The sequence below is a fragment of the Carcharhinus amblyrhynchos genome, chromosome 17 (genome assembly GCF_965287045.1).
Source record: "Carcharhinus amblyrhynchos chromosome 17, sCarAmb.v2.hapA, whole genome shotgun sequence".
Taxonomy (NCBI): domain Eukaryota; kingdom Metazoa; phylum Chordata; class Chondrichthyes; order Carcharhiniformes; family Carcharhinidae; genus Carcharhinus; species Carcharhinus amblyrhynchos.
This window is the reverse complement of record NC_137340.1, coordinates 42404248-42430802: the sequence shown is the minus strand read 5'-3', so window position 1 is coordinate 42430802 and position 26555 is coordinate 42404248. Positions and strand designations below refer to the sequence as shown.

The following is a 26555-nucleotide window of genomic DNA, read 5'->3' as shown; positions in this document are numbered from 1 at the left end:
GCTGATGATCCTGGAGTGCAGGGGAAATAGTAGGCCTGGGTGCTTGGAGATCGGAGGATTGGGGAAGAGGCAATCAGAGACCAGGGAAAAGGATCAGAGGCCTAAGGAATGGATCAAGAACTTGGAGATGGGCAGGTCAATGGTCTGGGATTGGTGGACAACTAAATCCCAGGAGCCAGGAGAATGGGAGGCCGAGGGCAGTGATGATGGGAAGTCAGAGGCCTCAGTGGCTCGAAGGCCAAAGTTGAAAGCCTCATGAGGAAGGCCAGGGGTGAGTTATGCAACAACAATAGCAATAATTTATATTTATATAGCTCCTTTAACACATTCAAATGTCTCAATGTGCTTCACAGGAGCATTATCACATAAAGTATGACACCAAGTTACAGAAGGAACTGATAGGTCAGATTGGTTAAAAAGGCAGATTTTAAAATTATTATCTAAATAGAGAGAGACTTTTGGATGCTTTGGTGTAGATGGATCTGGATGTCCTTATGCATGAGTTGCAGAAACTTTGTATGCAGGTATAGAATATAATAAGGAAAACAAATGGAATTTTGACATTTATAGCTAAAGGAATAGAATATAAAAGTAGGGAAATGTAGTTGCAACTATACAAGGCATTAGTGAGATCGCATCTGGAGTACTGTGTACAGTTTTGGTGTCCTTATTTGAGGAAGGATTAATTGCTTTAGAAGAAACTCATAGAAGGTTCACCAGATTGATTCCAGGGATGAAGGGTATGTCTTCTGAATAGAGATTGAACAGTTTAGGCTGATACTGTCAAACGTTTAGAAGAATGAGAGGAGATCCAATTGAGATTTGATTTGTTCTGATTTGATTTATTATTGTCTCATATATTAGTATACAGTGAAAAGTATTGTTTCTTGTGCACAAAGCAGACAAAGAATACCGCACAAAGAAGGAAAGGGGAGCATCCAAAATGTAGTGTTACAGTCATATCTAGGGTGTAAAGGAAGATCAACTTAATACAAGGTAGATCCGTTCAAAAGTCTGACAGCAGCAGGGAAGAAGCTGTTCTTGAGTTGGTTGGTACATGGTCTCAGACTTTTGTGTCTTTTTCCCGATGGAAGAAAGTGGAAGAGAGTTTGTCCGGGGCGCATGGGGTCCTTGATTATGCCGGCTGCTTTTTCAAAGCAGCGGGAAGTGTCGACAGTGTCAATGGATATTTCAGATGATAAAAGGTATTGACAAAGTGGACATAGAGCGGATGCTTCCTCTTGTGGGGCAATTTAGAACAAGAAAGAGGTCATAATTTTAGGGTAAGGGGTTGTAGACTTAAAATGATGAAACGAGAAGAGATTACTTTTCTCAAAGGATCATGAGTCTGTGGAATTCACTACCCCGGAGTGCGGTGGATGGAGGAGGTAGACAGGTTTTGAATTAGCCATGGGTTGAAGGGTTGTGGAGAACAGGCAGGAAAGTGGAGTTGAGGCCGAGATGAGATCAGCCATGATTGTATTGAATGTCAGAGCAGGTTTGAGGGACTGGATCACCTATACTTGCTCCTAGTTCTTCTGTTCGTTCTTATGTCCTTAAAGGGTGTCTTAAAGGAGGAAAGCGAGGTAAGGAAGTGAGGTTTAAGGAGGGATTTCCCAAGTTTGGGGCCTAGGCAGCTGAAGGTGTGGCCGCCAGTGGCGGAGTGGTTAAAATCTGGGATGCTCAGGAGGCCAGAATGTGAGGAGTACTGGAAGGATGGTGGAACTAGAGAAGGAAGAGTGAGGCCACGGAGGGATTTGAAAACAAATACTTTTAAAATCAAGGTGCAATTGATCTATTGAATGCTGAATTATTGGAGCAGGCCTGCTGATTTCAGCAAGAAGATATAAAGGTGCTTATATCCTCCATGTGACAGTCCTATTTTGGTATCACTGCCTTGTTTCCCAAGACTCAGGAGAATGAGCTGTCCACAGTCAAACTGAAAAAGCCAAATAATAGTGAAGATTACAACCCTATTATAATATTTATAGTGTGGACTGATCGCCCAGTGTTTTCTCATCTCTGTTAAAGGCAGAAGCATGGGTGGTTTGGAGATTGGATTGGACCCACATTCTGACTTTGAAGGCCCATCCATTGTTTTATAGTTAAGGGTTTTGCCCATGTTTCTGCTGATCTAGTGCTTAAACAAAGTGCAATAGATACAAGATTAAGATAATTATTAATGTTACAAAGTCTTTTCAATATTCCAAGCTTCATACACATATAAAACTTTTTTTTAAATTATGTGCCAATCAGTTTATGGAAGATAAGAGGGAATTTTTTTTTAATTCTTTCAGGCACCCAGTGTCCATGCACATTATGTGATGTTACCATGCTATTTTGCTACATTTTGTCTTTAAGGCTTTAAGAAGCGGTGTTTTGTTACAAGAATGGATTTGTCTGTGAAACATTCAGTGGATACTAAGAATGCAGGATTGCTAATTGATTTTAGTTCTTTGTAGAGTTAATGGATCTTTTGTTCATTTTGGTTCTTCTGGGATTTCAGACTTGGTCTGTAAAGTCGTGTGAGTTTTGAGTAGGTTAATTGACAGGGACAGATTCACGTGGCTAATGGGAGGGGCTAAGCTTGTAGGAAAGAAACAGTTTCATTTTCATTTTAAAATACAAGCATTTCCTGCCTGGATCTGCGAGAAGAAACAAGTGTCTTTCTGTCTCTCTTTCTCCAGAGGGGTTCTGAAAGCAGCAGGACTGTTAACCTTTGCTCAAAACAAATATACTATGTCTGTGTTTTGCGAACTAATTTTAAAGAGGGGTTTAAGTCCATAAGAGAAATATTGCTTGATTGGCACTCATAGCAATAGGTTAGCAGTTAACAAGTGTATCTGGTCATGTTTAAGTATTGTTCAATTGTTAAAAGTTAAGCTAATTCATTTGTTATATTTAAACCGTGATGTTAAATAAAGTTTGTTTTGATAAAGGCTTTCCATTTTGTCAGTAGAATCACACCTGGAATGGAACATCTTATCCTCACACAAAAGCCAAAATAGAAAATTATTGGGGTCTGCTCTGACTTCATAACATACCTTGGAGTTTCTGATTGGTACCCTAACAATTCCCGGATTAAACAGATGCAAAACAGAATTTTTCTTTCTCTTCCTTAATAACGTCCTTCAGAACAATCGGTGTTTGTTTGCCATTCCCCATACCAGTTGTTTTGTGCTAATTGTGGACCTACTAGGAACAGGGATAGAAATTCTCCAAGCTGATTTGGTGCAGCTGTCTTACAGATAATCAAGAAAGAAATTTGTTTACCCTATATTTTATTCTTGCTCCGTTCAAGGCATGATACCTGAAAAATCCACTCTCATTCTGATGGCAGGTTAATGAAGAGGAAGGTCAGTATTCTAGGAAACGATCCTCATCACCCCACAGCAGCAGAGAATCACCAGAACCAGAGCTAGAAAGAAACAGAAAGGAACAGGTAGGTTAGCCCTACTGGTTAGCCCTGTGACAAGCCTAATCAAAGGGAGGGCATGCTGAGGCAGCATATTGGTGTTCCAGAGCACAATGTTGTTGAGCAGCAGGGCATGAGATCAGGCCATTGATTCTCCAAGTTCTTGATCACAACTGGAAAGAGATGACCAAGGAGCAGACCAAAGAGCAAAGAAAATTATAGCGCAGGAACAGACCCTTTGACCCTCCAAGCCTGCACCGACCATGCTGCCCAACTTAATTAAAACCCCCAACTCTTCTAGGGACCATATCCCTCTATTCCCATCCTATTCATGGATTTGTCAAGACGCCCCTTAAAAGTCATTACCGTATCCGCTTCCCCTGCTGCGAGTTCCAGGCGTACATCTCCTTTAAACCTTGCCCCTTGCACCTTAAACATGTGCCCCCTAGTAGTTGACTCTTTCACCCTGGAAAAAGGCTTCTGACTATCCTGTCTGTCCATGCCTCTCATAATCTTATAGACTTCTATCTGGTCTCCCCTCCACCTCCGTCGTTCCAATGAGAACAAACCAAGTTTCTCCAATCTCTCCTCATAGCTAATGCCCTCCATACCGGGCAACATCTTGGTAAATCTTTTCTGGACCCTCTCCAAAGCCTCCACATCTTTCTGGTAGTGTGGTGACCAGAATTGAACATAGATGGGTTGAGAAACTTAGAGATGTAGTCCACTAGGCTGATGCTGTGCATCCCCAGTGTGGGGACCAAGAGCAGATGTTTGATAGTAGGTGGTTTCCCTATCTTTCTGGTTCAGTAAAAACATGTGATCCAGTAACACACAGGGGAAAGAATATAAAATGAGGAAGGACTGAAAAAAAGGGAACTGTACAGTTCAAATATTACTAAACAGAATCGATTAGTAACAGCCTAGAGTTTTAGTTGCATTATTGAAGATGGACAATTCCTACTAAGAGACACAAGTATGAGTAAACCGTTAATCAATTTCACGACTAGGAGCACTTATAGCTCTGGGCCACATTCTTAGTGCAAAAATAACTAACTTCAAAGAAGGGTTTAAGTTTACCAGAGAAATATTGCTTGATTGAAACTCATAGTAATAGGTTAGCAACTAACAATTGTATCTGGTTTGCAATGCAGTGTATATGTAATTTGTTGATAATGCTATCCCTCTGAGGATCGTATCTAAGGAAGGATGTGCTGGCCTTGGAAAGGGTCCAGAGGTGGTTCACAAGAATGATCCCGGGAATGAAGAGCTTGTTGTATGAGGAACGGTTGAGGACTCTGGGTCTGTACTTATTGGAGTTTAGAAGGATGAGGGGGGATCTTATTGAAACTTACAGGATATTGCAAGCCTGGATAGAGAGGACATGGAGAGGATGTCCCCACCAGTAGGGAAAACTAGAACCAGAGAGCACAACCTCAGGCTAAAGGGACGATCCTTTAAAACAGAGATGAGAAGGAATTTCTTCAGCCAGAGAGTAGTGAATCTGTGGAACTCTTTGCCTCAGAAGGCTGTGGAGGCTAGGTCATTGAGTGTCTTTAAGACAGAGATAGATAGGCTCTTGGTTAACAAGGGGTCAGGGGTTGTGGGGAAAAGGCAGGAGAATGGGAATGAGAAAAATATCAGCCATGATTGAATGGCAGAGCAGACTTGATGGGCTGAGTGGCCTAATTCTGCTCCTATGTCTCATGGTCTTATGATAGGGATTCAGTTTTAGAGGGTTATCTTCTTGTGAAGGCAGCAAATATGACTTTATTTATACCACACAACAATTTTAATGTTAATCACATTTAGATCATGATGTTACACATTGGAAAACATGAAAATATGCAGTTCCTAAGGTTACATTTTCAAGAAACAATGATGGACAAAAAAAACCTTTTTTTTTGTGGATTTAATGTTACCAGTTGTATAGTTAAACCACTTGAGACAGATTTCTGTGGAAACCCTTTGGATATTTTTGATGTTGAGTTTTTTTCCCCCTCATCTTTGAAATTAGATATGTACTTTTTATTCATTCATGGAATGTGGGCGTCACTAACTGGGCCAGCATTTATTACCCATCCCTAAGTGCCCTTGGACTGAATGGCTTGTTAGGCCATTTCAGAGGGTGTTTTAAGAATGGATCACATTGCTGTGGATCTGGAATAACATGTAGGCCTGACCAGGTAAGGATGGCAAATTTCCTTCCCTAAGTGACATTTCTGAACTAAATGGGTTCTTATGACAATCAACAATTCTTCCATAGTTACCCATTATGCTTTTAATTCCAGATTTTTTTTGAATTAAAGTTCCACGGGCTGCCTGGGTGGGATTCGAAACTGGTTCTCTGGATTACTAAGCCTGTTACAATACCATTACACCATGGCCTGCCCAAAAGGAGAAATTTACAGGGTCTTGGGGAAGTGCAGGGGAGTGGAAATATTGGCCAATCCTTTCAAATGTCTGGGACTAACACTCATGGCTAAACAGCCTGCTTATAAGATGTTTGATTTTACTACTTTTCCCCATGATTCTTAGTCTTCCTATGCCATAAGCCGTCCTTGGCTAAGTGGATGTCCTAGCCACCTACTGTCAGATCTACACCAGGGCCACTGAAATTGGCCTCCAGTGGCATGAGAATGCAAAACAGGGCTGGGATGTTAATACTCTTCAGTGGGCGCTAGATGAGGTTGAGATCAGGAACTCAGTGGGGGGAACTTTCCCGCCTCACCTGTCACAAGAACTGTGCAAAGTTCTACCGACCTCAGAAGGGATTTTCCGGTTTTGGGGCAAGGGCGGCTGGAAAATCCTGCCCAATGTGTGGAGAATCATGGAGTGATAAGTTCATCCCAACACCGGATATTGTATTAGTCCTCCAACACAGTAGACTACTTGGCCTGTCTTTTAAATTTAATGATATCTTTGTCAACATTCACACTCTTATATAGAGCGCAACATGGGAAAGTGGAAGTGAAGGTGAAGGAGAGGCATGGTATTCTGGCAACATGGAAGAGTTTGTAACTGTGGATGAGGTTGGCGAAGAGGAAGAGCTCTTGATGGAGATACAAAGAGAAACACCTGAGAACAAGAAGACTGACTGCATCCAAACTGAACTGGAGAAAAAAATGGAAACAAGCAATAAAGACATGATAACAAATGAGACAATTCCTAACCAAGATCAACACAGTGATAATCATTGTAGCACTCCACTTGAGGAGCTAAGACTAATGAGTCCAACTCTGTCTCTAGGCAATGATAGAGTAGAATCTACGAGCCAGTCTCAAATGCCATCTACTTCAATGAATGAGATGGAACAGAATCTGATTTCTAATGTTAACCGAGCCGGAAGCCCTGTGAGTTATAAAAATTGTGAAATGAACAAAGTATTGAGTGACAGTGAATCCACTGAGCATCTGGATACAGAGAACCAGAACATACCTCATGTGTCTTACCAAGCTGATGAGAAGTTCCACGAAGAACATTTCTCAGAGGAAATACTAAAAAACCAGAGAACTGACCAATCATTGCCGAACTTCAGTAGCAGTTCAGAAACGGATGAAGTCAAGAAGGCGCCATCAGAAGCAGATGGTAAAGGTACATGACATTTATCTCTCTTAAAAAAATTTTGTATCTTGTTTCTTGATGATAGTTCTTTTGCTGCATTCAAAAATATTGCATTTATTTAGCAAAAAAAAACATGCTCTTTCTATGGCTGGAATTCTCCCAGCCTGCCCGCCACTGAAATTTTAGCGGGCGAATTGCAGAGAGTGTGAAACGCCATTGACGGTCGAAAAGGAATTTCCGACTATTAGATCAACACAGCCAGAGAATTCTGCTCCACACTTCCATAGTCCTTGCTTATGAAAATTAGTATCTTGGATAGTATTCAATATTGAGCACCCTAAATGCTGATAGGTCCAGCACCGCAAATATGGTGCAAACTTATTTGGACGAATGTTTGATTCCCAGGCTTACATTTGTAAGCCCACAGGCCCAGGTTTCGCAGTCAGACCTGAACTAAAAGCATCAGCCCCTGACCTCAAAATAAGTTGCCATAAAGTTCCAGAAGTTTGTGTGGCATAGATTTCCGACATCAGTTTTAATCTGGCACCAAGACAGTGGGAATCTCCAGGCACCCAGCAACAGTGATATCAGCCAGCAAGATAAGCAGCCAATCACATTTAAGTATTCTCATAGACAGCAAACCAAGAAGTTAAAAAGCACTAGTTGTTCTTCATTCCTAAATAACTTTATGGAGAATGACATAAATGTTTGGGTCATATGCACAGGATTACGGTAGAAATAACAAAAATAGCTGGAAATATATTTTTAAAATATAGATCATTTTTACCACAATGATGAAATGTGACAGTCCACAAATATAAAATTAGTTTTTTCAGGGCCAATAAAGCTATTAGCAGTAATTATGAACTTAGTACACTGTTAAAAGTCCAGTTACATTCATTCAACAAGATGGAATTTTTCCAAAAGGACTTGCAATGAAAGTAAATGCTGTTAAGTGGCACATTCCCATCAAATTCCTGACTTTTTTGGCATGTTCCCACCAAATTGCTAACTTATAGTTGATTACACTCTGGGGAGATTTCAGGCTGCCTAAGGCTGAACCAGAATGTTCACAACCCAATACCCTATTTTTTTTTTAAGTTTAATTATTAGTCACAAGTAAGGCTTACATTAATACTGCAATGAAGTTACTATGAAATTCCCCTAGTTGCCATACTCTGGCGCCTATTTGGGTCAATGCACCTAACCAGCACGCCTTTCAGACTGTGGGAGAAAAGCAGAGCCCCTGAAGGAAATCCACGCAGACATGGGAAGAACATGCAAACTCCGCACAGATAGTGACCCAAGCTGGGAATCGAACCTGGGTCCTTGCCTGCTGTGAGGCAGCAGTGCTAACTACTGTGCTCCATGCCACCCGTTTGACCCTGAGGTGAGCGTCCAGCCCCATATCCTCTGTAGAATCAAACCTGATTATTTCCATCTCTGTGACTTGGCTCACTTCTTTCTAAATTCTTCATATCTTCAACTGAAAGCCTTTTCCCTGCCTTGATCACATCCAGACTTGGCTATTTGAACACTTTCCAGGCCAGCCTCCTTTAGACTCAAGCTCTTCCCATAATTTGGAGCTCATACTCTATTCTGCAGCAACTCTTGCTCAGTCCTATTCTTGAGTCACGATGGTCCCAGGTTAACCCAACACCTCCTTGTGTTTAAACCACTTCATGGCCTTTCCCTTTCTTGTCTCTGCTTCAAACCCCTGACAAACTCTCCTTTCCCCTGAATCCAGTCCCTTAGGCCTCCACGCCACCCCTCCCTTCCTTCACCTTCCATCTGATGTCTGTAACTTGAGCCACCCTGTGCTTTGGAATTCCATTGCCCACACCTCCAGCTCTGTCATTTCTTTACGAACTGTCTTAAACCCTATCTATCACTTTGTTCAAGCTTTTGATCCCCGCTGAACGTTATAAAGCCATCTCATTCTACATCACAGGACGAGGACATTCAGCCTATCAACTCTCTTCTTTCATCCAGTTGGTCACACCCCTCTACTTTTTCCTCAGACCCCGGCTTTTCCTTTGTCCTTCAGGTGTTTTTTCAATTCCCTTTTGATGGTTACTATTAACTCTGTGCCCACTAGCCTCTTAGTCAGTGTATCCCAAATCCTAAATAATTGTTGTACTAAAAGCTTTTCCTCACTTTAGCCTGGATTTTCATCCTTGTGGCGAGTAGTGGGAGTTGGAAAAATTCTGAGGCCTACCCACCTTGTGAGGCAGTGTCTACAAAAGTGGGACCTTCATTGCTCAGGAGGGCGATTGCGAGCTGTAGTCAGGCTAGCCAACCCAAGAGAAGTTTGGAGGCAACCACAGGGGCTGTCGGATGTCAACTTATTACAAATGATATGATAACCTTGGGCTTATTTACCATATAGGACACAAGGCACCAATTGCTGAAAAGGGATTGTTTACATGGATAAGCACATTGTGAGTTAATTTATTAAAACTGGGTACATGAGAATAATTATACGGAGATATTAAACTTGAAGGCATCAGAGCTATGTGTGTTTCCTTTGGGTTAACCAAATAAGGTAAATAAACAAAATCAGGCATAAATTAAAAGTCAGCCTCTAAGGGATACTCTATCAATGTGAACAAAATCTTAAAGGAAACTTAAAACATGTTTTTAAAATGTGATTAAATGAGTGGATAAGATACCCCTAAGTCCCCGCAGTGTCCACTGGACACAGAATGCCTCAATATGCTGGGGGACATCACATGCTCCCTTTCAAGGGACACCCAGTAATGAACATAGCCATGGAAGTAGGGCAGACAGTTAGGATGGGCAACCCCTGCAAACTGCCCACTGCCTGGACATAAAAAGCTCTGTGTGTATGCGCTGTTCAAGGCAAAAGTGAAACTAAGACTGGAGCAAAAGACACATTTTCCTGCTCGTGACGTTATGCCTTAAAGCCGTATCACAACATCCCCCTTTTTAAAATTACTTTTTCACTTCAAAGAAGTGTAACTAATGACAAAGCTTGTTCATGTTTAGTTACCATTACATATACGCATGGAGCTAATGAATCTTTAGGTCTCTAAAGCGTAAAGCTAATCTCCTGGTACACCCTGATCTACTGATGGTAATTTTGTCTAGAGATTTCTCTAATTGCTCACAATAATCTGAGGGGATATCATTCTTGAAAATTGTTCCTGGTGGCATTTGGGATCTTGTCTCATATATTATGGGACTGCGTGGAGGTGGAGGAACTGTAATATATCTGGTTCGTCCTCAGTGCCATGACAATGGATCAAAACCCCAAATTATGTATGGATATATTAAACTTTTAAATAAGATATGGTTTTTAAAGATAGACATATAAGTCATAGATGGCTGAGAATATAAATTAACTGACTGTTTGAGAAGTTCCTATGTGGCTTATACTGAGCCCTGAGAGAGAGAGAGAATGGAGTGTCACACCCTTTTTCAGATAGGGACATATGAAAGGAAGAAGTAATACACACTGAGCTGCCATCTCCTGTGGAGATAATGGAAGCTGATTATTATATTAGCAGGAATCCACATCCTGTAAGTTATGTCCCGGAATTGTTTGCAGGGTTTTCCCTTCCGGGAATACACAGGGAAATGGGATATAAAAAAAAGTTGCAAAACTGATCAGTGTGGACAGGTGTTGGATCAGAATATGTGACACAGAAACAAGGAAAGACAGCCAAGTCATCCCTGTTGCTCTGGCAGGTAAAAAAAAAGTCTTGTCCTCTCTCTGATTTTGGGAAGCAGGTCAAGTCATCAAAGCCACAGTGGAAAAGGAACAAGGACATCTTATTTTAGATTAGCTGCAGAGCAAGGAATCGTGAAACCAACTATTAAACTGCTGAACTCAGCGCTAATAAATCAAGGAACTCAACAACCACATATTTCACCATCCAATTCTCACGGACAAGTCCAAGTCAGATTCATAATTCTTTCTTTAACCTATTTTTGGATTCATTTCTCATTTCTAATCTGTGTCTATGTATATGTGTGCATTTTTTTTCTGGTATTTTAGTACCTAATAAACTCACTCTTTCTTTAACTCAAGAAAGCCTGGTTAAATTGGCTTCTTTTAAAACATAAATATATTTGGACTAGGAAAAGATAACCGCAAAGATGAGATCCTTCTTAAATTGCTTAAGAAAGGGAGCGGTTCATCCCTCCTCACTCGAGGGCATGAAAATTGAGGCTATCCTGTCCAGATTTAATGAATTGGGGCTCATACTGAGATAATTCCCATAGGGAGGTAGACAGTAATAAATTAAGAGAACCTTGACCAAAGACCAGTTGTAACATTGATTATGCCCCACCATTGCAGCTTTGTGTGTAATGATGTTGCAGATCTTGGTTCGGAACAAATCCTTCTCACCTCAGTTGGTTGCTAAGTAACTTCCATAGGATCCAGGATGGTCCATCCTTTTTTATGACACATGTGATTGAGCTGCACACCAATCTTTGTGCTTTTGTACTCTTCTAATTATTCTGTCTTCGACATTTTGTCTGGTTTGACCTTCAGTTTGTGAATGCTGCATTTATGTGGTGGACTTGCATTCTCCTGCAAGTGTAACGTTGCCACTCCCTTAAAACTGCCAATATTGTCAAAATATCCTCAATATTTTGATGTAAGATCATCAAGTGAGGTGATAAAGTTTACTTATTAGTGTGACAAGTAGTCTTACATTAACGCTGCAATGAAGTTATTGTGAAAATCCCCAAATCATCACACTCTGATGCCTGGTCAGGTACACTGAGGGATAATTTAGCATGGCCAATGCACCTAATCTGCATTCTTTCAGACTGTGGGAGGAAACTGGAGCACCCGTAGAAAACCCATGCAGATGTGGAGAGAACATGTGGACTCTGCACAGACAATAATCCTACCGGGAATCAAACCAGGGTCTCTGGTGCTGTGAAGCAGCAGTACTAACCATTGTGCCACTATGCCACGCACAGACTGGCTTCTGAGGTTGATCTGTCTTGTAAGGTCTGACTGATTCCAGGGATAGTTACTAATATGGGGTCCTGATGTTGACGTGCAATTGCTGGGCTTTTAGTTTCCATGATGTAAAACATCTGTGACACCCGAGAGGATTGATTGTATTTGCACCCCAGGACCATGAATCCTGCACATGGAATTAGTAACTTCTTGTACGCTGAAAATTTCATAGTAGTAAGTTTCACCACGAATATCTGCTTTGTGGATACCTGTCTTTTAGAATTCACAGAAGTGCTTATGTTGACATTGCCGCTGTGTCAAGTAGCTACCAACTTGCTCAGGACAAATAATTTGAATCTTGGAAAGCACTTTGGGTGATAAGATGGCATCTATATTTTCCACGAAATTGACAGTGTGAACATGTGTTCACTGCTCTTTGTCTCATTGTGCACATCATCTTCATTTGCCACTTTGTTATTCACCTCATGTATATGTTTCTGATGGACATTGTTATTGCTTGAAGGTAGCCATTGTGTTTGGTCTGTTTGGATCAGTGTGTGGTTCTTTGTAGCTTCATCAGTCTGCTCTGGAGTACTGCCACTGCCAATGGTCCTTTCTGCCACAATCTTTGCAGAAATGATGTAAAGCTGGGCATTTTTTTGGCACATGTAAAAGCCCACACCTTCCACATCTCTAATTAGGTTTGGGTGCTCTCGTGAGTGCATCAACATTTGGGATTGTACTTAGGACCTGCAAGCTTTGTCGATTTGCAAGGATTGCTTTGTATATACGTCCAGCCACCAATGATATATATCTTGGACTTGTGTCAGTCTATCTGCTTCCATGAATGGATGCAATCGCCAAATCAATGTATCTGTCCACTAGTTCTGTCTTTGAAAAATCACTGTACGCACTCTTTTCTCTGTATCTGTTGGCAAAGTGGTCCATGGATTCTGTAAGCTGTTGTTAAAATTACATGAAATCAAGTCGATGAACACAAAAGTTTAACCTGATTCTGAACTGGTCTTCCAATATAGTCTGTATTGTTTGGAGATCCTTTGGCTCTTCTTTTATTAATCCTGATGTGTTCAGCCTGTGTAGAACTTCATTCCCATTGCTAGGTGAGTTTTAATGGCTTGCTTGTCTGGTTCAGACGCACTTGAAACAAGAAACCATAGCTCTGTATGATATTTAAACATCATGTAGGTCAACTGCATCCTAATTCAAACTGAGGAATTTTGTGAACAGTCTGGAATACCTCTTTGACTTTTCTTCTTCTTGGTACCTGTGAATAGTGTTGCTGCAGCCGATTTCACAGCCTTTTCCAAAACTCTTGTCGTGAAGGTGAGTTCTGCTGGGGAACACATCACAAAGTAAAGGTGTCTGCTTCTTATTCAATTTGGACATTGCCTGGCACTTGTGTGACACAATAGTTACTTGCCCCTTCATTATCCGAGGAAGATGCAAATGAAACTGAACACTGTGCTATCATCAGTGATCACCCCCACTTCTGATGGAAGAAAGGTTAATGATGAGGTAACTGAAGATGAACAGACTTGGGGCACTGCCCTGAGGCACTCCTATAGCAATGCCCTGAGACTGAGATTACTGGCCTCCAGCAACCACAGCCATCTTCCCTTTAGCTAGGTACAACTCCAACCAGTGGAGAGCTCCCCCCCCACCCCGATTCTCAGTTTTACTGGGGCACCTTGAAGCCACACTCAGCCTTGATGTGAATGGCAGTCATTCTCCCCTCAACCCTGGAACTCAGCTCTTCCCTCATTGTCTGGACCTAAGCATTGCTGATGAAACCCAAACTGAGCATTTGTGAACAAATTATTGCTGAGTAAGCAGTGCTTGATAACAGTGTTGATGGTCCCTCCCCATCAGTTTGCTGATGAGTGGAAACAAAAGTCTGAGATCAACAACCAACTCAAGAACAGTCTCTTCCCTGCTGCCATCAGACTTTTGAATTTATTTTAATCATTTGTGGGACATGAGGATCACTGGGCCAGCATTTATTACCCATCCCTACTTGATCTTGAGCTGAGGGTCTCGCTCAGCCATTTCAGAGTGCAGTTGAGAGTCAGCTCTGGACTCACATGTAGACAGACTAGCTAAGGATGGCAGATTTCCTTCCCGAAAAGGCATTAGTAACCAGATGAGTTTTTACAATAATTACCAAGGGTTTCATGGTCATCAGTAGATTCTTAATTTCAGATTTTTTTATTGAATCCAAATTCCACCAGCTGCCATGATGGGATGTGAACCCGGGTCCTCCGAGCATTAGTTGAGTTTCTGGATTAATAGTCTAGTGAGAATACCACTAGGCTATCACCTCCCCATAATCACGTATCATATATTAAGTGATCTTTCTCTACACCCTAGCAATCACTGAAACATTATAATCTGCATGCTCCCCTTTTCTTCTCCCCTCTGTACTCTATGAATAGCATGTTTTGTCTGTATAGTGCTCAAGAAACAATACTTTTCACTGTATCCTAATAAATGTAACCAATGATCAAATCAAATCAAAAAATTGAAAGGAGATTGTTTCCCGGGCAATTTTCCAGGTTGTCAGGTAGATGCAAATGATGCTGTAATGGAACGGCTTGGCAAGAGGGATGGATGGTTCTGGATTTTTACCCTACTGCTGACGTGCTGTTGGGCCCAAAGCTTTCTAAAATGTTTCCAGTTGAAAGTAACACAATGGTTCAAAATGCATGAACAGTGAAGATTTTAGCCAAGGGAGATTAACACTTTAATTTGACACTCAGTCAAATATGACACTATGAAAGCAAAGAATGACATGTCCCAATAATTGGACCATCAGACCTCACAAAGAACCTGATTAGAATCCAGTTGTTTTCAAATGATTTTGATCTGTAAAGTTCAAGTTTATTTATTAGTGTCAGAAGTAAGCTTATATTAACACCGCAATGAAGTTACTGTGAAAATCCTCCAGTCGCCATACTCTGGCACCCATTCGCATATATGAGGGAGAATTTAGTATGGTTAATGCACCTCACCTGCATGTCTTTCGGACTGTGGGAGGAAACCAGGGAAAGCCCATGTAGGTACGGGGAGAATGTACAGATAAAGATAGTGATCCAAGCCGGGAATCAAACCCAGGTCCCTGGCACTGTGAGGCAAGAGTACCAACAACTGTGCCACCAGTGCTTATTAACAATAATAATTTTGTCCTGCTAATGATCATCAATTATAAACATACCATGTAGTTTGCTACAGTTCATTTGAAAAAGTGAATTCAATTGCATGTTCTCTTGGGGCAGGCAGCTTTTTATTTGCTGCCATTTTTCACCATTCTCCTGATCTAATGGACATTGTCCTGATTCTTTTTTCTTAATCCATTCAGAAAACTCAAGCCCGTCACTACCAGAATTAGCTGGAAACAGTCAACAGCTACCGAATATACAACAACCTCAGTTACCATGGGAGCAGAACAATGTCTTCTGCAATCTTAGCATCCCCTTAGGTAAGTACTGGTGCTGCTCTGTCTTGTTTCATTGTAAATATTTTTTGACTGTTGTTCACTGCAGGAGCTGTCAACTCTGACCTTTAGTTTAGTGTAGCTGTCAGCATTGCTTCAGAAAACTAAATATTTACAAGTTCACAATCTTTCTGTTCCCACACCTAGTGGTGCACCAAGGCAGACTTTCATCTGTTTCTCTAGCTAGTTATTCCTTGAACAGATCTCTACCCTTTCTCCAGGGGCTTATAGCTTGAAGGGCAACACTCAGCATCAATTATAGCTGACCAGGAATCTCTCTTACTCTTACCATTAGCGTGTAGGTAGGATTTTGCAGGTTGACACTCAACCTGTCTGGCCATGTTATGAATGTACCTTCCTTGACCGTCAGGTCCTAGGGTTGGACTCGGATCCAGACCTTCTGGCTCTGAGGTAGTGATGCTACCCACTGCACCACAAGACCTCCTCACAGTCCTCCTGCCTAATGTTATCTTTGAGATCCATAGTCCAAGCAGAATATCGAAAGGGGAGTTAAATAAAGAAGATCACCAGTGGCTGAAGGTAAACATGCAAGTAAAGCAGGGCAGTGAAGAAGGCAAATTGTATGTTAGCCTTCATTGCGAGAGGTTTCAAGAGCAGGAGCAGGGATGGGTTGTTGCAATTTTACAGGGCCTTGGGTGAGGCCACACCTAGAGTATTGTGTGCAGTTCTGGCCTCCTTTTCTGAGGAAAGATGTTCTTGCTCTCGAGAGAGTGCAGCGGAGGTTTACCAGGCTGATTCCAGGGATGGCAGGACTGATGTATTAGGAGAGATTGACTAGGTTAGGATTGTTTTTGCTGGAGTTCAGATGAATGGGAGGTGGGAGGAATCTCATAAAGACTTATAAAATTCTAACTGGACTAGACAGGGGAAATGCAGGGAGGATATTCCCGACGGTGGGGGAGTCCAGAACGAAGGGTCACATTCTGACAATTCAGGGTCGACCATTTGGAACGGAGATGAAGAGACATTTCTTCACATTAAGAGTGTTGAGCCTGTGAAATTCATTACCACAGGAAATAGTTGATTCCAAAACATTGAATGTATTCAAGAGATGGCTGGATATAGCACTTGGGGCAAATGGGATCAAAGGTTATGGGGAGAAAGCAGGATTGGGCTATTGAGTTGAACAATCAGCCATGATCAGGATGAATGGCGGAGCAGACTTGAAGGGCCAAATGGCCTCATAGACTCCCTATAGTGCAGAAGGAGCCCCTTTGGCTCATCGAATCTGCACCAACCACAATCCCACACAGGCCCTATTCCTGTAACTCCATATATTTACCGTGATAATCCCCTAGGGCAATTTAGTATGGCCAATCAACCTAACCTGCACATTTTTGGAGTGTGGGAGCAACCTGGAGCACGCAAAGGAAACCCACACAGACTCGGGGAGAATGTGAAAATTCCACACAGACAGTGACCTGAGACTGGAATTGAACCCTGGGTCCCTGGCACTGTGAGGCAGCGGTGTTAACCACTTGTGCCACCCGCTTCCTCCTGCTCCTATCTTCTGTGTTTCTATGTCACATTTCAGGGGGTTTTGGTGCGGTGTCTGGCCACTTTAAGGGGCAAGCCTCTGAAAGGGTCACATGACCAGGCTGACCAATCAGAAATTGAGTTTGGGGCTTCACTCCAACTTGCCTGGGCTTGGCCCAGCAGTTAGATTCCAGAGTCATGTCTGGGAATGTTGAATCTGCATCGCCCTGTAAATAGCTGTTATTCATTAATAAACATCTGGAGTTTGCTCCTAACTGGTGGAGCCAAGTTACTATAGGGGGAAAAGATTCAAATCGTGAATCGATGTTTTCTCGGGGGAAATAGGCACTGCAGAGGGAGATGTAGTGTGTGTGGGCGAGCTCAGTGAAAAGAGAAAGGAAGGGGACAATGAGCCAAACAATTAGCTTTACCACTGGCAACATCTGAGATCCACCCTCTCCCCACTGCATCAATAGCTGCCTCTTCCATAGCGACAGCACGTGAAATGATGGTGTTCCTCTTTACTGTGTACAACGAGAAGAAAGAATTTCAGTTAATGTCTGGCCAGCTGAAGGGTTTTGAAGATTTGTTCGGGTCGAGGATAGTGTGGATGGTGTGTGCCAACATGTATCAGCGTGCTTTTTAACATTTTCCCAAACCACCTATATTCTTTTGGAGTCACTGAACATGTGCAACAGCTTAGTGCCAATTTGTATTAAATTACGTAGAATATACAGCCCAGAAACAGGACATTCAGTCCAAATCCTCTAGCTCACTCATCAACCTAATTGCATTAAGCAAGAAATAAATCAAGGTCTTTTGTGACTTGTGGAGCTCATTTACCAAGGGAGCTATCAGTAAAGCTCTGTTCAAAATGTTTTTCATATTAATGTGAAAAGCTAAACAGCAGAGAGAATGAAGTAAGAAATGCTTCAGTCTGTAGAAGTTCAAAGGGAGAAAGATTTGAGATGTTGGTATTTGTGCTTGTGTATTTCACATGGCACGGTGGCACAGTGATTAACACTGCTGCCTCGCAGCACCAGGGTCTCAGGTTCAATTTCAGTCTCGGTCACTGTCTGTGTGGAGCTTGCATGTTCTCCCCGTGTCTGTGTGGGTTTCCTCCGGGTGCTCTAGTTTCCTCCTATAGTCCAAAGATCTGCGGGTTACGTTGATTGGCTATGCTAAATTGACCCTAGTGTCAGGGTATTAGCTGGGTAAATGTGTGGGGTTGCGAGAATGGGGTCTGGATGGGATTATGGTCGGTGCAGACTCAATGGGCCAAATGGCCTCCTTCTGCACAGTAGGGATTCTATGATCTCAGAGAGGCCCTGGCAGCTGCTGGTTAATACTTGATTTATTATTGTCATGTATTAGTATACAATGAAAAGTAGTGTTTCTTGTGCACTATACAGACAAAGCATACCATTCAGAAAGAAGGAAAGGAAAGGGTGCAGAATGCAGTGTTACAGTCATAGCTAGGGTGTGGAGAAAGATCAACTTAATGTGTGGTAGGTTCATTCAAAAGTTTGATGGCACAGGGAAAAAGTTGTTCTTGAGTTGGTTGGTACGTGTCCTCAGACTTTGTATCCTTTTCATGTGAGGTAATACATTTTGGAAAGTCTAATACAGATAGGAAATATACAGTAAATGGCAGAACCCTTAGGAGTATTGATAGGCAAAAGGATCTGGGTGTACAGGTTCACAGGTCACTGAAAGTAGCAATGCAGGTGGAGAAGGTAGTCAAGAAGGCATACTACATGCTTGCCTTCATCAGCTGGGTATTGAGTTTAAAAATTGGCAAGTCATGTTGCAGCTTTATAGAAGCTCAGTTCAGCCGCACTTGGAATATAGTGTTCAATTCTGGTCACCACACTATCAGAAGGATCTGGAGGCTTTGGAGAGAGCACAAAAAAGATTTACCAGGATGTTGCCTGGTATGCAGAGCATTAGCTATGAGGAGAGGTTGGAGAAACTTGGTTTGTTCTCACTGGAGCAACAGAGGTTGAGGGGAGACCTGTTAAAGTCTACAAGATTATGAGAGGCATGGACAGAGTGGATAGTCAGAAGCTTTTTCCCAGGGTGGAAGAGTCAATTACTAGGGGGCGTAGGTTTAAGGTGCAAGAGGCAAGGTTTAAAAGAGATGTATGAGGCAGATTTTTTGCACAGAGAGTGGTGGGTGCCTGGAACTCGTTGCAGGTGGAAGTGGGTATGGTAGTGACTTTTAAGGGGCGTCTTGACAAGTACATGAATAGGATGGGAATAGAGGGATATGGTCCCTGGAAGGGTAGGGGGTTTTAGTTAAGTTGGGCAGCATGGTTGGTGCAGACTTGGAGGGCCGAAGGGCCTGTTCCTGTGCTGTAATTTTTTTTGTTCTTTGTTCCCGACAGAAGAAGGTTGAAGAGGAGAATGTCCAGGGTGCATGCGGTCCTTAATTATGCTGGCTGCTTTTCTGAGGCAGCAGGAAGTGTAGACAGAGTCAATGGGTGGGAAGTTGGTTTGAGTGACGCAATGGGCTTTGTACATGACCCTTTGTAGTTTCTTGCGGTCTTGGATAGAGCAGGAGCCATACCAAGCTGTGATACAACCAGAAAGAATGCCTTCTGTGGTGCATCTGTAAAAGTTGGTGAGAGTCGTAGCAGACATGCCAAATTTCAGCTGTTTGACTAACTGAGGGCTGTCATTTTTCAGGTGTTGAATTTGTGGAAGCGAGGACAGGATTTTACTGTAAACTCTGTGGCCTCTTTTACATTACCGAAGAGGCAGCAAAGACCAGCCACTGCCGGAGTACTGTACATTATAAGAATTTGCAGGTAAGTAAAAAAAGAACTATCTGATTGTGGGCAATGCAGGTACATTGCATTTATTGCTCATTCCTCGTTACGTTGTGAAGATGATGGTGAGCCTAATGTGGATGGTATTCCTGTGCTGGATGGTCAGTAGGATTTCAGGGTTTTGACCCAGTAATGATGAAGGAACAATGGTGCATATCCCATTTCATGATGCTGTGTAACTTAATGGAAAACTTGGAAGTAATGATACTCTATGGTTATTGCTGCTTTTATCTTAATGGATTGGGAGGGGTGGTGGTCAGATAACGGGACTGGAAGATCCCACTTGAGTAACCTTGGTGAATTGCTGCAGTTCAACCTTAGACACCTCAGCACTAAATAGAAAAGTGACATTACACCAGCTATTATCTAATTGAATCCCTGAATACGTTTCAGGTGTTGAATGAGACCATAAGATATAGGAGTAGAATTAGGCCATTCAGCCCATCGAGTCTGCTCCACCACTCAATCATGGCTGATAAGTTTCTCAACCCCATTCTCCCGTCTTTTCCCCGTAACCTTTGATCCCCTTACCAATTAAAAACCTATCTATCTCAGTCTTAAATACGCTCAGTGACCTGGCCTCCACAGCCTTCTGTGGCAATGAATTCCACAGATTCACCACATTCCTCCTCATTTCAGTTCTAAAGGGTCTTCTCTTCATTCTGAGACTGTGCCCTTGGATCCTAGTCTCTCCAACTAATGGAAACATTTTCCCCACATCCATTCTATCCAGGCCTTCCATTATTCTGCAAGCTTCAATGAGATCCCCCCTCATCCTTCTAACCTCCATCGAGTACAGACCCAGAGTCCTCAAACACTCCTTGTATGTCAAGCTCTTCATTCCAGGGATCATTCTCGTGAACCTCCTCTGGATCCTCTCCAGGGCCAGCATTTCCTTTCTTAGATATGGGGCCCAAAATTGCTGACAATACTCCAAATGGAGTCTGACCAGAGCCTTATACAGCCTCAGCAGTAAATCCCTGCTCTTGTATTCTAGTCTTTTTGCAATGAATGCTAACATCGCATTTGCCTTCCTAACTACCAACTTAACCTGCAAGTTAACCGTAAGAGATTCCTGAACTAGGACTCTCTTTGCACTCCCAATTTCTGAATTCTCTCTCCATTTAGAAAATGGCCTTTATTCTTCCTACCAAAGTGCATAACCTAACACTTTCCCACTGGCCTATTCGTGTTCCTATGTTCCACTTATTATTCAGCAAAACTTCAACGCAACAAGTAACAACAAGTCTCACTTTGCTAAAGCAGGAGGAGGAGAAGGAACAGAGAGCCGGAAAAGTCTGAGGCCAGTATGGGCCACCAAGACTCGTTATTGCTCTTGTTCCCCAGCGTGTTAGTGACAGAGCTATCCCATTTTACTGGACGAGAAAACTAACTACAGCACGGGAGCCACAGGCAAATCTCCTGAGATTTTACTGGAAGCTTCATCCAGATAATAGTAGGAAACTTGGCAAGGTTCAAGCATTTTTCATTCAGAGCTGAATATAAACAGCAGCAGTGGCAAGGGATCTATCCTCCCACCAGAATGTGTTAGAAATGGGTTAACAGACCTTCCAATTAGGTCCTAATTTGATGTCAATTATTCAGGAGAAGTTAATGACATATAAAAGGGTCACAGTTGGCACTGTTTGTTGGTGCAGAATTGTGTGTGAAGTCAGATCAAAGAAATGAAGGTATTTTATGAAGAAGCAGAATCCGTGTCTTCTTTACTCCACAGCAACTGAGAGGCTAAAACAGAATCCAAAGCGCATTCTCTATTAGTTTTCAGATTTCAGTTAAAGAGACCGATAGATGATAGATCAAGTGGCCATCCTTTAGGCAGGATGGGGTGGGATTTCCCCCTCCCCGGTGAGGTGGCTATAGATGTTGGGGCATTGCAATACTGGCAGCAGGCAAGGGGAAGGCTCTTTTGGGGGTGAGGGGTGGGGAGAGGCAGTAGAGAGGAAGGGGGTTGTTTGGGGTGAGTGGGGGCAACTTGCAGCAGGCTCAGGTGACCCGGAGGGAAAGGGATGATCAAACTGGAGGGATTCTACTGAGAAGGGAGGTGGAGCTGAATCAGGAGAGAGGGGGCAATGGAGAAGGAGGGGCAAAGTGGGAATGAGCAAGGTCTTCAGCATTACAGTAGTGCATGCATTTTCGAGCAGAGATTGCTGGTTAGGTCACCAATAGACCATGTTTACCAGAAGACAGCTGACTCAGCCCTGGCTGCATACAAGGCCAACTCATTTTTCAAAAGAGGCTTTAAATAAGGTGTTAAGCCAGTGTTTAACATGCAGGAAGTCTCATGCCTGTTTCAGTCTTTGATGCCTCTTGTTATGGTCTTAAATTTTTAATTAATGTTTCATTTTTTTCTTGTGTGTGTGTGTCATGCTGTCTTCCACATTTAGCACTTTGAGCAATTGTCAGGATGCCAACTAACTTCTAGGCTTGGGTATCTTCAACTGCATCCAGTCAAGCACTGCTGACATTAAACAATAAGGTTGTTAACGAATGAGGATCTAAATGCTTTGTGACCACCTGTAAATTATAATTCAAAGTTTCCAGCAAGTGTCCTCCAGAGTCACACATTCAGATAATGAAGGCCATTTGGAGGCTTGATACCTAGAAGCTTTGTTAGCTGCTTGATACGTGATGAATGGGATTTTACAGGAATGATTCTAAGTGTGAAATCGCAAGCAATGTGAAAAGCAGCCCCCTCTTTCCCCCTTCCCCACCCCCAAATACAATCCGATCGAAGGCAAAGTGCACAGCATCCTCTCTCCCTTTCCACCACCTCCCCCAATCCTACACATCTGATCACAGGCAGAATGTGCAGTGGGCCCCCCTCCCTCCCTGATTGTGCCAGACTGGCTCAGCCCAGGGGGGCACTCCCTCGGTCTCCCTGGGAGGGGGGGGCCCTCAATGGTCTCTGTTCTACTGGTGGGGCCAACACGACTGTTCTCTGTTCATGGGGAGCAGGTGTTTTTCTCACTGGAGAGAACCTTTCCCAGTGAGGCCATAAAGGCAAGTGAGCATCGGACTTGCTAAAGACGTGTAAATTAATTTATTCAGCATCTTGCCCATTTCCGATTTCTCAGCTCTCCTGTGATTTTACTGGCTTTTTCTGCCCATTGATGGGCAGGGTGAACATTCTGCCTGATGTCTTTACACATGATGGCCAAAATTTTCTGCCTGTTCCCGTCAGGAGGATCCTCCAATGCCTCTGATGGCAAATCCCCGCCATGGGATCCCTAGCAGTGGTGGGTGTGAGCAATGGGAAAACCTGTTGACAGCAGCGGGACTGGAAGATCCTGCTGCCAGCTAATGGCAAATCACTTCCAACACCGCAAAACACACTGGGGGAAGATGGAAAATCCTGCCCTATCTTTACACAATCCCTGTATTTTCCAGCAGAGAAAAAGTAGGCAGGAAAAGACTTCCACTTAAAGGCATTGATAATTGTTGCTGCATCCAAAAGTGTTTTTCCTTTCAGTTAGGATGCAACCTTAACGTTTCTTACTGAATTTCATTTAGAAACTGGAATTATGCTGGCTGACGTACACATCCTGTTGGGATTTTCCAGCCATGCTTGCCCCAAAACTGGAAAGTCCCAGCCGAGGCCAATAGATCTTTTCGTGGTCCACCCCTCCCCCTCGCCCACTACGATTCCTGTAATGATGGGATGAGAAAATACTCAAAATATCTGATATGTAAATTATACAAGATAGCATTAATTAGTTCCAGGCGCTGATCGAACAGTTGAACGACAATGTATGTTTGCATATTAAATCCAACTCGTGCTAATTTAGATTTCAGCTGTTACTGGATATTGAAATATATGAACTGTGGTTAAATGCATCATAAATATTGAACCATGAAGGTAGCTGCACTCGAAGAGTAATTCAATGCACTGTACGTAGCTTTAAAACATTGGGCTGAATTTACCCATGGACTTTGGTATCCTGGCACTGGGGCCAAATTGGGTCCCCAAGCCCACAGTTGCTGTGAGCGAGACTGGCACAAGGATATTCCTGAACGTGGTGACCTAATTGGCTGCCTCCATGCTGGCTGTCCACTTTAAGGACGGCAAGTTGGCCTTCAGTGCTGCCAGACCAAGCAGAGGATCAGCAGCTTTGGAGACTCAGCAATGGCAGTACGAATGTGTAGGGAGGCTGTTCTGGTGTGGCTCCCCATTATTTTCTAAACCCCAACCCCCTCCCCTGCTACCTCCCACAACCTCCACTGCCTAGCCAACTAGCCCAGGCTGGGAAAATGCAATCCATTGAGTTGAGAGACATGTGAGGTATTGACAAGATGGGCTGGATTTCACACCTCCTGTGCCAATGTGGATTTCCTTACCCTGCAGAATAACTAATGCCACATCTCATACAAACATACGAATTGGGAGTTAGCCACTAGGCTCCATGAACTTGCTCTGCCATTGGATAAGATCATGGCTGACCTCAACTCCCATTACTTCCAATAACCTTTCACCTCTTTGCTTATTAAGAATCTGTCAGCCCCTGCCTTAAATACTCAAAGACTCTATTTCCACTGCCATTTGAGGTAGAGAGTTCCAAAGACTCTCAACACTCAGAGAAAACATTTCTTCTTATCTCTGTATTAAATGGACAATCCCTTATTTTTATACACTGGCACTGACACCAGATTTTCCCACAAGAAATGTCGGGTGGGAATTCTGGACACGCACGCCCCAAGACCCTGAAATTCCTGCCCAAATCAGCAGACGTTTAAATGGTCCACCATATTTTTTGCCTTGCCCGTGATGATTCCTGCGGCAGAAGGGATAGGAAGATTCTGTCCGTCATCATCTCCCCATCGACCCTCTCAAGACCCCTCTGGATCATTTATGTTTCAATCAAGTCGACCCTTACTCTTCTAAACTCCAGCGAATACAAGCCTGGCCTGCCTAACCTTTCCTCAGAAGACATTTTGGTATTAGTTTAATAGCTTTGTATGTACATTTTAATGGCCCCTGGTTTTAGCAGCAGTGACAGGAATCCCACATGTATAATATAAATTACATGTAGTGGCATCAGGATCATAACTGGTTGGATGTATTGCCGGAGATTTTGACATATGGCCTCTCACTTCCAACTGTCCCCCTCAGTCCATAACCAATTTTTTTCAACTCTTATGTTTATAATTACTGAATCAAAGTGATCAAAGAAAATAGAAGGAAAAAAAACACATTTTTAATGTTTAGAATCCCTACAGTGCAGAAGGAGGCCTCTCGGCCCATCAGGCCTTCGCTGACAACAATCCCACCTAGGCCCTATCCTCATAGCCCCACACATTTACCCCACTAATCCTGCTAACCTACACATCCTGGGACACTAAGGGCAATACACCTAACCCGCATATCTTTGGACTGAGAGGAAACCCACACAGACACTGGGACAACGTGCAAACTCCACACAGACAGTGGCCCAAACTGGGAATCGAACCCGGGTCTCCGGAGTTATGAGGCAGCAGTGCTAACCACTGTACCATCATGCCACCCTGGGCCACTGCAATTATTTTCAGGAGATAAAACATTAATTCCTGGTGACTCGAGTTTTCATTTTCAAAAAAATGTAATTTATTAAATTTTTAAAGTTACATAACACAACAATTCTAATTTCACATTACACAAAGTGCAAAAGAGTTAATTTTATTTTCAATACAGTTTGTGTCAATCTAAAATGCCTGGCTACACTTACAATTGTACTTTAAATTTACAATACACATTGACACTTCAGGTCAAACATTCACTGGTATATAAAGTCTGAAGGGTTTTGTACAGGTTCCAGTCCATGTGCCATGGAAGGGGGACCTTAGACAGTGGCCTTTCCCTACTAAGCCCCTCTGGCAACCACCCTAAGCTTCAATGCATGCCTCAGCACGTAGTCCTAGACATTGGAATGTGCCAGTCTACAACTCTCGGTCTCAGTAGATCCAGGTTAATCCCGCAGAGTTGAGCTGGTGCCGAGGTGACTGTCAGCCTTCTCTGCTGGGGCAGGGTAGCAAAATCTATCAGAAGGCAGGGGGACAGATTTCAGGTAGTATTGCTGAGAAAAATCCAGCCCAATGTGACTTCAGGGGTCAGCATACGATTTGGGGATAGCAATTTACCTGTACCAAGTCAGCAAGTGAAATGGATTCTGTATAAGTTATGGTGCATGTGACCTGCAACAAAGGCTGAGAAAAAGCTTCAGAAAAGTATCTTGTGGAATAGTTTTCTATCATTATTGTGTTATTAATTTCTCATGGTCTGTTTCTGCTTCTGGTTATAATTTTACTAATAGAATGAACCAGTAGTGTTAGCCTTATATATTAGTCCAGTGTTGTTTACCATCTTGCAGAATTGTCAAAGGAGAAACAAAAGCAGAAAATGCTCAGCAGCTCTGACAGCATCTGTGGTGAGAGAATAAAGCCAACATTTCGAGGCTGGATGAAGGGTCAATTGCTAACACTTTCCAGAACGTTTAGCATCAGTTTGTATTATGCTTGAAGTGGTGATGACATTGAGCACTATGCTGAGTGTTTTTCGCTTTGTTTTATCAATGTCGCAAGTAGGCTTACATTAACACTGCAATGACGTTACTGTGAAAATCCCCCAGTTGCCACACTCTGGCACCTGTTCGGGGACACTGAGGGAGATTGTGGCGTGGGCAATCCGCCTAAACGTCACATTTTTTGGACTGTTGGAGGAAACCCACGCAGACACAGGGAGAACATTGCAAACTCCACACAAACAGTGACCCAAAACAGGAATTGAACCGGGGCCCCTGGTGC

The 26555-nt window shown here is 42.8% G+C and overlaps 1 protein-coding gene across 2 annotated transcripts in view; it reads left to right on the top strand.

Moving 5' to 3' along the window:
* The window catches only part of rbm20 (RNA binding motif protein 20), a 214273-nt gene that overhangs the window by 162940 nt on the left and 24778 nt on the right, over window positions 1–26555 (top strand). Inside the window, exons 10-13 of one of the 2 annotated variants that reach the window (XM_080205309.1) lie at window positions 3341–3442; window positions 6364–7009; window positions 15298–15417; window positions 19618–19739. In XM_080205309.1, coding sequence (XP_080061435.1) covers window positions 3341–3442; window positions 6364–7009; window positions 15298–15417; window positions 19618–19739 — 990 coding nt within the window. The remainder of the gene's footprint in view (window positions 1–3340; window positions 3443–6363; window positions 7010–15297; window positions 15418–19617; window positions 19740–26555) is intronic. The other variant, XM_080205310.1, reaches the window with a different exon arrangement.